General features: G+C 39.6%; 1 protein-coding gene and 5 non-coding genes across 6 annotated transcripts; 1 reads left to right on the top strand and 5 right to left on the bottom strand.

The window, feature by feature from the left end:
• Positions 1-38: 38 nt before the first annotated feature.
• Positions 39-12953, bottom strand: ttll1 (tubulin tyrosine ligase-like family, member 1). Its single transcript, XM_044343340.1, has 10 exons — positions 12295-12953; positions 11997-12120; positions 10512-10720; positions 10178-10358; positions 9813-9950; positions 9602-9710; positions 9270-9413; positions 8538-8624; positions 7164-7327; positions 39-1860 (listed from the first exon to the last, which is right to left on the bottom strand). The coding sequence occupies exons 2-10, from the start codon at positions 12107-12109 to the stop codon at positions 1731-1733; spliced, it is 1275 nt and encodes a 424-aa protein (XP_044199275.1). The 5' UTR covers positions 12110-12120; positions 12295-12953; the 3' UTR covers positions 39-1730.
• On the top strand, positions 2130-2216 carry trnay-gua. Its single transcript is given in 2 exon segments — positions 2130-2166; positions 2181-2216. It is a non-coding gene; the product is annotated as a tRNA-Tyr (tRNA).
• Positions 4262-4348, bottom strand: trnay-gua. Its single transcript is given in 2 exon segments — positions 4262-4297; positions 4312-4348. It is a non-coding gene; the product is annotated as a tRNA-Tyr (tRNA).
• On the bottom strand, positions 5861-5947 carry trnay-gua. Its single transcript is given in 2 exon segments — positions 5861-5896; positions 5911-5947. It is a non-coding gene; the product is annotated as a tRNA-Tyr (tRNA).
• Positions 6676-6762, bottom strand: trnay-gua. Its single transcript is given in 2 exon segments — positions 6676-6711; positions 6726-6762. It is a non-coding gene; the product is annotated as a tRNA-Tyr (tRNA).
• On the bottom strand, positions 6916-7002 carry trnay-gua. The gene is given in 2 exon segments: positions 6916-6951; positions 6966-7002. It is a non-coding gene; the product is annotated as a tRNA-Tyr (tRNA).
• Positions 12954-13712: the final 759 nt, after the last annotated feature.

Below are 13712 nucleotides of genomic sequence, written 5' to 3'. Positions count from 1 at the left end.
CCCTTACCACAGTGAAGTGAAGAGAAACACAAAACAGGTTGAATTGAAATTTTATAAAGCACATAAATTGATAAAGAGCAAATTAACAGGCCTGTTACATAATCAGTAGAGAATTTTGCTTCTCTGTGTTATTTCAAATCAAGAATAAGCAGACATTTGGCATACAAAAGCAGCATTTAGTTTCACAAAACACCAAATGGATTTCTACATCAGAGCAGGGCTGAAAGATATTGTTTCAGCATCAACGTTGTACTTTATGAATGTGTAATAGTCACACTGGAAAGACAAACTGTAAATCATTTTAATGCTGGATAGAAAAATGAAAAAAGTTCCCTTTTTCAAGACTAATATTAAAGACAAACAATCTAGTCCATCTGATGAATAATATCATTCATTATTATTATCATTATACATATCATCATCAGACTCTTCAATTAGAGTAAGAAAAGTGGTTAAGACTATATTGAGCAAGGAATTAACCCTGGATTAAATTAAAGTGCATTGCTTGAGTGATCAATTCTACATAAGTCAAAAGCTGAATTTATATGGAGAGCATGTAACTTAAATTATTGCAATTTACCCAGCAAAAACAAAGATATTACAATGATTTTTTTTTAACTTTCAAAATATCGTTCAGCCCTACTTGAGTGTATTACAAAAGGCGGATGAATAATCATCGTCAGTGTTTCAATCTTTCAGTAGTTGCAGGACATACAGTAAACGCCTGATAGCTAAGTATGCATACATTCCCAATAAATATAACTGTTTAAGAAAGATTTGAGATGTACTCAACTCAAAATGCAACATGGCAAATAGGTTTAATATTTAAGCAGAAATAAAGTGCAACAGGGTTCTGCACTGAATACAATCAGTCTTAATGATCCCCTCCCTGCATATACATATTGATAATGAACATATAAAAACATTATTAAATTCTAGTTTGGGGTCTATACACATTTAGTGCTGTTAATTCTATACTGCCTATCAGTACATTATATCTTTATAATCTTTGCACTGGTTACACTTATTGTCCCTTTTTAATATGTTCCTTACATACGGTTTATCTTCTCGTTAGCACCGATGTGGCAGGTCAAGTTAAAGTGTCACTACTCGGTAATCATGCATAGTTCAGGTTGTTTTAATACTTCTTGCTCGTTTCTTGTTGTTTTTGTATTTCCACTAACTTTCTTTTAACTTTGTGTATTTGCCATTTTCTCACTTGCGACTCCTACTGCAGCCATCAGAGCAGAGGTGTGTTTCTTTAAGTTTCCTCTTTCAAATTTGATATTTTTTTGCCTTCTGGCTTAAAGTTTTTTTGGGGAGAGTTTTACTTGTTCAAAGAGAACTTAGCCTCGGTTGTGAACTGTTGTTGAGACATTACAAGTGATGTTAGGCTTTAAGAATAAACTTGCCTTGCCTTTACTTCACCTTTAACCCCACCGACACAATTTCTACATTTTTTTTAGCTACTCTTCCATAAAAACAACCACAAACTCCAGCCCTTAAAATTCCCCAAATATGACAATGATGGTTTTTCTCCCCTCCAGCAGCAGCAGGGTTGGTGACCCCTGTGCCACAGTCAGTGAAATTTGGAGAGAGGGAGCAGTCCTCCAACGGATAGTTGGGCTAAAAAAAAGAGAGTCTAGGTGGTCCTTTTTTTAATTCCCTGTGCCACACTGGTGAAGCCTGTGGTAATGTACAGGAAGTCATTAAAAGTCAGCAATATCACCTCACTTCCAGGTGGCGGCAGCAGGGCGAACGCCTGCGCTCCCCTTGGTGCCCTTTGACCCCAGGGACTGGCCTGAGCGGCTCCGCAGGTCACGCTCGGCATTCTCGCTCTGCGCCTGCTCCTCGTCGTACCTGGTGACACACGCAGAAGGAAACCAGAGTCAGATGAGTGACACAATAAAGAAATACATGCGAGGGAATTCCTGTTGCCCTCTTTGGTTGCTTTTACGTGGAACAAATAGAGGATTTACTCAAACAATCCCCCCCCTTGGTAAACCCCTAAGCACTCACTACCCTCGCCCTTGTTTAAACAATGCAGAATGGTGCACCTATTGTGAGAAGATCCCTGAATGCAAAGCATGACTGATAGCTGACTGGTCTGTTAAACTTTAACAACCCTCCCTTCGATAGCTCAGTTGGTAGAGCGGAGGACTGTAGTGGAAATGCCAGGCATCCTTAGGTCGCTGGTTCAAATCCGGCTCGAAGGAGGACTTTTTTTTTTCATGGGACTGTCAATTTTAATTTGTTATAGCCACAAATACGTTGTAGGTGTTTTCCTAATCACTTAAACACCATAATATACGTATGAAACTATAAGAAAATGGACTTTGATTAGGGGCTGGCTCCTCTTAAGATGTGAAAAGATATTATATATGAGGAAATGGTGAGGAGAAAAACCTTCAGCACCTATTCATAACATCTCAACAGCAGACTTTCAACCAACAAACTGAAATAAAGTTTGTATAAAAAATATTTTGCACCTTTTCTGAGCAGCAGTGAGCAAAGATAAGGTAAGGTTGCTCATAAAAGAGTGCAGAGGCAGAAGGGTTGATCCCTCTGTGCCGAGCAGATGTTGAGCAGTTTGTTTTAACAGATGCAGCTTTTTCAGAATGGATTTGTGCAGTGACTTATGATCTTTGCCGCTGCCGCAACAGAACTCCTCTGCTTTAATTCAGCCAAATATAACCAACACATTTTCCATTGTTAGCAGTTGTTTTTGGTGCTGTTTTTTTACACCGCATATACAGTGTAATAGTGTGGAAACTGAGGGGAATCCTAAAGTCTTTGCTGTGTTTACTTAAAGTCATAAGTAAACATAGGAAAGATTTGCATGGCAATGGTCTGTTGTACAGGACAGATCACACTACAGTGTACTTTGTTCCTCAGCACACCATTATGTCACATATTTAAAACACACACCCTTGAGCCGGATTTGAACTGGTGACCTAAGGATACCTGCGACTAAGTCCTCCACTCTACCAACTGAGATATCAAAAGAAGACATCATGTTAAAAAGCACTGGTAGTAGCATGCATTTCTGTTACAATACTCTACCTCACTGCAAACAACATGAGACCAGGGCCTACTAGAACATTACTGACTGCAGAAACAGTAATTTCATATGATTTAATTTCATTCACTTAATACTGCAAGGTCAGTATCAGCCCTGATAGCAATCTAGAGGTTGGGATTGGTGAATCTCTATTAAAAACTCTCATTATATCAGGAGCATTATGCAATGCCAATTGCATTTTCTCTGTTTAGCTGTAGATAGCAGAAGTGTTACAAAGGCTACGGCTAACAGCTTACTGTTCTCTTGGCATTTTTCGGTAGCTACGATCCGATTTAGTCCCCGAAACTGCTGAACAACATATTTCTTTTGCCTCTTTACAGTTAAAAGTCACTCCTTTGAGCCGGATTTGAACCAGCGACCTAAGGATGCCTGGTTTAACCACTACAGTCCTCCGCTCTACCAACTGAGCTATCGAAGGCAGACAACATGCAAAAAGCGCTAATAGAAGCATGTGTTTGTGTTTACTGTGAGCAAGAGTGACTTTCCAGGGTTACAATTATGAATAAGAAACACTCAAATAAAAATAAATACAAGGTATATTACTGTATATACCTGCTGTGCATCATCTAGTGTTAACCTAACTAATAAAATCATGACATAAACTTAATGTTGCCCAAACACTCGTCCTTTGAAGTGCAGTTGAATCAGTGACTCACATACAGACTGCAGCTAAAGGGGCCAGTATACCCAGTATGGTTGAATAGCTTCAGAAACGCCCTCCCCCACACACACACACACACCCTTCTGAGGTCGGATTAGCGGGGGCTGTGCAGGGCAATTTCTGTAACTTTCCAAAATGGACAATCTGCCATTCACACCCACTTCACACCATGATTGGCCAGCTGCGCGGAGGCGAGAAAGTTGTCACGGTTTAACGCGTCTCTCTAGCTCTTTTTTTTTTTTCATTCCTATCAGAACCATTTTGGGTCACTTTTAATGTGAACAACCACTTGCAGCACTATGAAATATTAAATATGTGTCATTATATCCACATTTAAACAATATTAGTTCTCTGTGTTCTTTATGGTTGCTGGTTTTTCACTCCACCTTTTGAGTGTAGTCATTCAGAACAACTGTAAACAACTATAGTGCAAACTTAACAATTTACCGTACTTGTATGAGCTGATCCGGTCTAAACTGTTGATATTTCACCACTCATTTTTCACAGTTAAAAGTCACTCCTTCGAGCCGGATTTGAACCAGCGACCTAAGGATGCCTGACATTACCACTACAGTCCTCCGCTCTACCAACTGAGCTATCGAAGGGTGATAACAAGCTACGGTTGCTAGTAGAAGCAGGTGGTTGTGGTAACTATAAGAAAGAGACACTTCCCAGAATTATAATTATGAATAAGAAACACTAAAATAAAAACCACTACAGTCATCTGCTCTACCAATTGAGCTGAGATTAGATGCTGTTTCCTCTAAAGACAAGACAAATATTTTATATGGGGAAATGGTGACTGCTTTAATAGAACAAATCTTCAGCACCTATTCATAACATTTCAACAGCATAATGATAGAAACTAAAGAAAACAATAAGTGGAGCAGAGTAAACTTTAACCAGACTCTGAACCAACAAAAGGAAAGAAAATTTCTATAAAAATATTTTCCTCATTAACACATTTGGAGAAAAGCAGCTTTTCTGAGCAGCAGTGAGCAAAGATAAGGTAAGGCTGCTCATAAAAGAGTGCAGAGGCAGAAGGGTTGATCCCTCTGTGCCGAGCAGATGTTGAGCAGTTTGTTTTAACAGATGCAGCTTTTTCAGAATGGATTTGTGCAGTGACTTATGATCTTTGCCGCTGCCGCAACAGAACTCCTCTGCTTTAATTCAGCCAAATATAACCAACACATTTTCCATCGTTAGCAGTTGTTTTTGGTGCTGTTTTTTACACCGCATATACAGTGTAATAGTGTGGAAACTGAGGGGAATCCTAAAGTCTTTGCTGTGTTTACTTTAAGTCATAAGTAAACATAGGAAAGATTTGCATGGCAATGGTCTGTTGTACAGGACAGATCACACTACAGTGTACTTTGTTCCTCAGCACACCATTATGTCACATATTTAAAATGCACACCCTGAAGCCGGATTTGAACCGGTGACCTAAGGATACCTGCTACTACGTCTACAGTCCTCCAATCTACCAACTGAGATATTGAACTGAGACATCATGTTAAAAAGCACTGGTAGTAGCATGCATTTCTGTTACAATACTCTACCTCACTGCAAACAACGAGACCAGGGCCTACTAGAACATTACTGACTGCAGAAACAGTAATTTCATAGTGACTTTGATGTAGAGACTGCATTGATTGGTAACAGCTGAACGATACCTTATTAATTTAATACCGCAAGGTCAGTATCAGTCCTGATAGCGAGCCAGAGGTTCAGATTGGAGAATCCCTTCTAAAAACTGATACTCTCACTGTATCTCTGTTTTGCCATAGATAGCAGTACTATTACAAAGGCTCAAGCCTACAGCTTACTGTTCTGTAGACAGTTTTTCGGTAGTTATGAACCATTTCAGTCTCCTAAACTGCTGAACAACATATTTCACAACTTATCTTTTCCCCTCTTTACAGTTAAAAGCATTTCCTTCGAGCGTTATGCAATGCCAACTGCATTTTCTCTGATTAGCTGTAGATAGCAGAAGTGTTACAAAGGCTACAGCTAACAGCTTACTGTTCTCTTGGCATTTTTTGGTAGTTACGATCCGATTTAGTCTCTGGAACTGCTGAATAACATATTTCTTTTGCCTCTTTACAGTTAAAAGTCTCTCCTTCGAGCCGGATTTGAACCAGCGACCTAAGGATGCCTGGTATACTCACTACAGTCCTCCGCTCTACCAACTGAGCTATCGAAGGCAGACAACATGCTAAAAGCGCTAATAGAAGCATGTGTTTGTGTTTACTGTGAACAAGAGTGACTTTCCAGGGTTCCAATTATGAATAAGAAACACTCAAATAAAAATGAATACAAGGTATATTACTGTATATTCCTACTGTGCATCATCTAGTGTTAATGTTAACCTATCAAATAATGTCAATGACATATGAGACAATCCAGCCTAAACAGCCTAAACCTGCCACTGCTTCAGGCTGGATTTGAACCAGCAAGCTAAGGATGCCTGATGACAATACTATAGTCCTCTGCTCCAAAAGGAGTCAAACAAACTATGCTGTGTATTTCATTGGATTGTGATGTAGTGGGAGCACTGCTGCTCAGTTTTAGTTGTGGCTGCTGTTAATCCCGACCACATACTGCTATAGAGTTAAAAAAATCTGGTGCATTTCATTCTCTTCTTGCTTTTTCTAGTCTCTAGAAGTGAAAGTCAAAGGCAGCTTGACTTTGCTGTAGATTCCCAAAGAAGAAATAAAAGATGACTGGACTTTTTTTTTTAATTTTAAATTCCTCTCTTTTGAGGAATATGCAGCAAAGTCCTTCTCTTAACACTTGAAGATATCCTATCGCCTGGATGTCTGAGAATGTTTACTCTAAAGTTCATGTGCTGAAGAACTTCTACTTAGTTACGTCTTCTGGAAAACGTGTAGGTATGTAAACAATCCATTCTCCTCATACAGTTAAAAGCCACTCCTTCGAGCCGGATTTGAACCAGCGACCTAAGGATACCTGCTATAACCACTACAGTCCTCCGCTCTACCAACTGAGCTATCGAAGGGTACAACAACCCAAAAGCTGATGCTTCGATTTAGAGTAAAAACAGCCATTGCTTTTATTAACAAGGTCCCAGTTAATACACAACAGTATAAACCTCTAACAGTCTCATTGCTGTAGCTGCTATTAGACACAACACACTATTATTAAAAGTCACTCCTTCGAGCCGGATTTGAACCAGCGACCTAAGGATGCCTGATATGACCACTACAGTCCTCCGCTCTACCAACTGAGCTATCGAAGGTTTCTAAACACCTTGCTGCAGGATAGCAGGTCATACTTTGTAACTAGAGAAGGTAAACTTTTACTTTTGGCTGATATTTTTAGCGTCTGTGTGACCCCCTCGTGGCTGTTAGAGGTTGCCTGGACTCTTACTTGTGACTGGCAGATTTAAGTGTCACTCACAGGACTTGATAGTTGCCCAGGGCCTCTCTGGGCGGGCTGCGGTTCCAGCGGCAGTCTGGGATGTCCCCGTTGGGCGTGACGATGTTGAGGGTGTCGTTGATGAGGTTGTACTTCAGGATGCGGTCGTTGGCTGTGCTGGAGGTCAACGAGGGAGAGGCATTGACCTGTGGATCGCATAGAGAGAATGACATTTACATTTGAAAAGAGAGGAATTGTGCACATGGAGATTCAGTTTCAAATTTGGAATAAACAATTCACAGCTCCTGGGTGCGGCACATGAATGTACTGAGGGATCCAACAAGGCCTGAGCTCATTGTTCAGTTTCCTTCTACCCTATATAGAAGCTTTTATCAAGCAGGAAATTCTGCTGCTAATGTGCACATAAACACATACATTGAAGGAAGTAAATACACACTGGAAAACTTACACGGCTGCCCGAACGAGATAAAGCAGCAACCTTGATATCAACAAACACTTAGTAGACGGCGTAAACAGCATTACATGTTAATAAGAGTTGGATACTTGCATACATCAAACCATGACAGTGGAAGTTTCAGGAATAATGAGCAAAGGAAAGTGTTCCTGACAAGGTTTGTGGCACACGTTGTTTCGGTCCCTCACTGAGGAGCGATTATGCCCCGCAACCAACTTCATGTCGACCAAAATAGATCAGATTGGTGTCTGTGAACAAAAATAGTTCAGACGTAGCCTGGAAACCCAGCGACATATTGTACGGCTGTCGAAATGAGCGCAGTAAAATATGACAGTCACACACCAAGCATAATATTTAGAAAGCTAAAAAAAAAAAAAGATGATACAAGTGCCACAAATTTAAAATCGCATATTATCTTCAATCATTAAGACAAGCCAGCAAATAGCCTGTATCAGCCTGTATTCCTTATAGCATACAGCTTCAGTTTCAGGTCTTTACACTACAATAGTGCGCCGAGAGGGTTAAAGACACACCTTCAGCACAACAAAGAGAGGCAAACATCCAAACGTACGCTCACAAAGTTCAATCTCAAGGGCATTTCAAGTTGCCTCATACTCCAGGGAAAGGAACGTGAACTCACCGTGCAAGTATGTGAAGTATCTCTGGGCTTAGTGAAATATGCAACTTGTGTCTTTAAGAACTAGGCTAAGTAATACATCATTTTTTTACACAGCAGAGGTTCATTTTTAGTCTATTAAATCCCTTTTATGTGCATACCTGCCTTAAAATGTTGGAACGTTACCATGTTGTTGGGTAATTTTATGAATGTGTGGACCTAATGTTTTTATTTGAGAGTGTTAAGTTATTTTATGTATTTGTACGGTGCTGTTTAACTAAATAAACTAACTGTGTGTATGTAATAACTCACTTAAAAGACTTACCTCGATAAGCCATGGCTTGAGCTTGTCATCAATAATGATGTCATACCCGTAACACTCAAAACAGTGCTTGTCATTGTTCATCACAGGCTGAGAGGAAGAGGAGACAGAGAGAGAAATGGGAAGATGAATTGTGAAATGTGGGGAAGTTTTTAACTGAACAGGCATTGATTCAGTTAGGAGGGATGTTAGTAAGTAAACATATTAAAAAAATCCACGAGCAGTTGTAACTATTAGCAACACAGCTTCAGTCTATCATCGCTGGGTATCGAGGCTTTAAAGGGGAAGTGAGTCAGATCACTTAGAAGAAAAGAGAAGTGTGCATTCGGTTGGGTACTAAAAATGAAAAGACATCACCACATTGAGGTGGTTGTGCAGCTGTGTGTTTAAAAGTGTTTGCCCACTGAAATGACGTACAACCAAACACTTAAAACAGCATCCGAACAGGAACAAAGTAAAACTCAACGACTGAAATGCTGCAAGACTGCAATATGTGTGGTTCAATGGTCTCTGTGCTATATGTAGCTGCACCACTAGGGATGTGAGTAAGTGCAGGTTTACCTGAAATTGATCATTTAACATACAAAACATATAGGATCAACAGTAGACATCATAAAGTTATTATTTTTGTCTTGTTAATCAGCATGTAGGGGTAAGTGTCACATAGTTTCAAGTTGTGGAAATTTTGGAGTTAAAAAACAACAAAAAAACAACATAATCATGATGTCCACTTACAGCCACAGCCTTCAGGGACTGCACCACGATCCAGTGGATCTGATCAAACAGTCGGCTGGTCACCTCCTTTCCTCTGGTGCTCTCTAGGTACAAACGGAGGTTACTGACCGTCCACTTGCCTCCGTGGACGTGGTTGTAGTCGTCCTGCGTTAAAGGCACACAACTAGATGTTGGAATTTTTGTTTTTACATACAGTATGGGGTTTTAAAGACACTTTAAAAACATAACCTACTTCTATTTAATATCCAATATAACTTAAAACTTACTCATACTAAATATTTGGTGCGCCGTATGAATTCCCACTATCCATACCAGACATAATACAGACTTACCCCGTGTTTTTGGATGGCCACATTAGTGAGGTGAACAAACATGTTGTCCAGCTCACTTGTGCTTGGTGTGTACTTCACTGTGCAGAACCTACAGAAACCCAGCTTGTACCTACAAGTCAAACACGAAAGGACGCTCAAAAAGTTCAGTTACGTCAATAAATCGAAGCAACAGATGTATATAACCTACATATACTGTATATTCGGGGCTTACATGTAGCATTTGAGTGGCCTGTACGTGGTCACCAGGACGTAGAGTCGCAGGTCGAACTTCTTCCCTCCTATCAGCAGAGGATTATCGATGTACAGGGAGATAACATAGGCTTCTTTGCCACTAGAGGCTGCTACAAACCTGGAGGCAAAAAGCAAGAGGAAAAGCATAAGAACGTTCTGTGGACAGTTTTGGGTGTTAACCTAGGAATCAAATGCTCAAACAGTAGATTCTCCTCATATGGGATCATTTATTCATTGTTACGCAGTTTTCTGGCTACAATCAAGGCTCTTCAGTCCATTTTTATAAAAAGGAGAAAGATGAAAGCAGAGACTAAGTGTGTTATGATGACTTCCTTGTCGACTCACGTGGAGGTGCGGCTGTCTCTGGACCACTTTTTAATCTGGGACAGTTTGTTGATGAGGAAGATGCCCTTGCCTTGGGCCTTCCCACAGGGCTTCATGATCCAGGTGCTGGATGGATTCTTGCGGAACTCTTCCACAAAGAGATTATAATCGGCAGGGAGCATGAACGTCACAGGGACAAAATCTGCATATCATACAGAGAATGAATAAAACATAATCAGCTTTATTAGAGAAAGCTTTAAATGTTTTGTGTATCCACGATGGAAAATGGGACGGTGGCAGATAAATATGTGTGCATTTCTACTCTAATCCCTTCCCTCAGCCGTCTAATAGATACCTAAATAAATATATTTTCCATTCTCATCCTTCTCTGCCAGCGGGCTGCCTTCCTTCTCCAGCTCCTTGCGGTAGCGTTTGATGTTCTTAATCATCAGGTCCTTCCTGGTCAGCTCATAATGGTTGGGGAAGTGGTTAACCATCTGGTCATCTGACAGGCGGTAGCCGGTGTCCACGCTGAACACATTCCTGATGGTCTGGATGCTCATCCTACATGTGGGTACAAATAAACCTGCGTTATGGTGATCTGAAGAGTCTGGAACCTATATATAAGCATGGTAGTATATTTAGAATCAACATGGGGGGGTCTGTGGCTCAGAAGACCAGCGGTTCGATCCCCGACTCCTCCAGTCTGCATGTCAAAGTGTTCTTGGGCAAGATACTGAACCCCAAATTGCTCACCAAAGGCTGTGCCATCAGTGTGTGAGTGTGGGTATTAATGAGTATTAAAACCTGCCCTGATGATGATGATGATGAACGAGTTGGCACCTTGCATGGAAGCCTCTGCCATCAGTGTATCTGAGTGAGCGTATACTCAAGTATTGTACAAATTTAAGGTCCTTGTAAAGCTGCAACAATTAGTCAATCGGCAGGAAATAAATCTGCAACTATTTTGATGATCGAATAATCATTTTAGTAATTTTATAAGCAAATATGCCAAAACATTTGCTTGTTTTAGCTTCTCGATTGTGACGATTTAATGCTTTTCTTTGTCATAAATGATAGTAATCTGAATATCTTTAGGTTTTGGACTGTTGTACAGACAAAATAAGACATTTAAAGATGTAACCATTGGCTTTGGGAAATTATAACGGGCATTTTCACTACTTTCTGACAATTTATAGACAAAAGAGTTCATTGATTAATCAAGAAAATAATCAGAAGATTAATTGACAATGAGAATAATCATTTGTTGCAACCCTAGGTACTTGTACTTTACATTTATACTGTTTTATAGGTCTACTCCATTAGATTTCAGACTTTTTACTGCACTATGTGTATCTGACAGCTATAATTCCTAGTTACCTGAATACAATGCATTGTTAAAGATTAAACCAGTGGTTCCCAACCTTTTTGGCTTGTGACCCCTTACAAAAAAGCAGAGTCTAGTTGAAGCACCTTGCTAAGTTTCACACATACACGAAGACTTTTATTCAAATAACTCAGCTGTTCGAGACCCAGAGAGGAAAAATTATCCAACATTTCAACCAAAAACTGGAGAAAGGTATAAAAAATACCAACAACTAAATGCTGCTTATGCATTCATCCATCAGTCATAACTATCTAATAATGTAATATATACTAATTTATTAGTCACAGGGGCCACTTCTTTTGATACACTACCTTTACTAATATGGAATATTTATGTTGTGGTATCAGTACTTTGATCTAAGCAGAGGATCTGACTACTTCTTCCAACACTCTATTTGTGTGATTTGTGCAGAGAATATTATCTTAGGACTAAATATAATATGCAAATATGTACCAGTAAAAATTCCAGTCCTCGTTTTCTGTGACTTGGATCCATTCCCTCTTCTCAAAGTTGTTGATGAGCACTGATTTCTCAATATCAGTCACCCACTTCACCTTACCGGCCATGGTGCCTCCCACTAGGGTGGAGCACAACATAACAGGTAAACAGCCAGTAAAGCAGACAAACACAGAGACATGATTCATGACAATGCACTGTAAATAGAATACATACAGTATATAAGAAAATGCATACTTAAAGCATGGACCAAAGCATTTTGCATTGCCTCTGTGGTTGCTAACAAGTCACCGACCTGCAAATCAATTTCAGGAAACAGCCAGTCATCAGCATCAGCTAGCCGGGCTGGCTCAGTTAGCAGGCTGCTGAATCCTCCCTGGACGGCTGCTGCAGAGGCTGGGCGGACATCACCAAGTCAGTGATGCAATCTCATCAGACCGTGGTCAGATAAACTCTCAGCCGGAGGACAGGCTGTCAGCATCACCGATAGCTTCTCCTAACAACGGAGAACCGCCTCCATGTTGGCAGTTTCATAGCTAACGAGCCACATTTATTGATCCAGGCGTCGTGAAGCTGGACACAGTGACGAAACGCGCCCACCACGACCAAAGTCCTTGCTATTAAAAACGTAATTAAATATTTCATGTAAAATATACCTCTGCCATGCGACTGAATTGCAATTTTTGGTGGGATTTTTATATAAAAATGTCAAAAATCTGAAACGACGTCGTTTTGGGCTTGGCTTATCCGGGAGGATAACCTAGCAACGGAGGACGCAGTGACGTCAGCACGATGGTAAATACCACACTTGACCAGCAGGGGTCAGTGTTGTTCTAAGTATGGAAGTTCAACTGCAACAAATAAATTACATCCAGTAGTTATTATGATATATATGTTTGATATAAGCTCCAAGAAGTTATCTGCTGATAATGATAATAATTCTAGAAATATTCAGTGGCGGAAGAAGTACTCAGATCTTTTACTTCAGTAAAAGTAGCAATACCACAATGAAAAAAAATACTCAGTTACAAGTAAAAGTCCTGCATTCAAAATTTTACTTAAGTAAAAGTACAAAAGTATTGTCAACAAAATGTACTTAAAGTATAAAAAGTAAAAGTACACATTATGCAAAATGGCCCAATTTAATGTTGTCCAGGTAGAGCTAATTTTAACACCGTAGACTAGTATACTAGTCTAATCTATAACCATGCACATCAACTGATCAAATGTTTTACGTATAAAATATTGATCTGAAAAGTAACTAGCGACTACAGCTGTGACATAAATATAGTGTAATAAAAAGTACAATATTTCCCTCTGAAATGTAGTGAAGTAGAAGTATAAAGTAGCACAAAATGGAAATACTCAAGCAAAGATCTATTACCTCGAAATTGTACTTAAGTACTGTACTTGAGTAAATGTACTTGGTTTCATTCCACCACTGGAAATATTAAAAATCATATTTTTGCCATTTTAGGTAGGGGTTGGATAGGTTTGACACACAAATGGATTCATAGAGAAACCAGCTTGTTAAATGCCTTGTAAAACCTTAGTTTTTTTTTTTTTTTTTTTACATATCACCCTTAAATTTGGTGCACTTATGGCCAAGGAGTGTGGGAATCAGAAAATGTAAAGTTTGAAGAGTTTTATAACCCAGATTTGAGGAGATTCACTGTAAGAAAAAAATGCAGTTTTTAATGAAAATTGTGGATT

This window comes from Thunnus albacares, chromosome 23, assembly GCF_914725855.1.
Source record: "Thunnus albacares chromosome 23, fThuAlb1.1, whole genome shotgun sequence".
Classification (NCBI taxonomy): Eukaryota; Metazoa; Chordata; class Actinopteri; order Scombriformes; family Scombridae; genus Thunnus; species Thunnus albacares.
This window is presented reverse-complemented; position numbering and strand designations above follow the sequence as displayed.

Bases quoted from the DNA above. Each gene is read 5' to 3' on its own strand.
- ttll1 (XM_044343340.1), bottom strand. From the start codon at position 12,109: ATGGCCGGTAAGGTGAAGTGGGTGACTGATATTGAGAAATCAGTGCTC. The intron at 9,711-9,812 runs GTAAGCCCCGAA...TTTGACTTGTAG, and splicing joins AGGCCACTCAAATGCTACAT to GTACAAGCTGGGTTTCTGTA. The intron at 1,861-7,163 runs GTGAGTGACACT...GTGTGTCACCAG, and splicing joins CTGGGCAACTATCAAGTCCT to GTACGACGAGGAGCAGGCGC.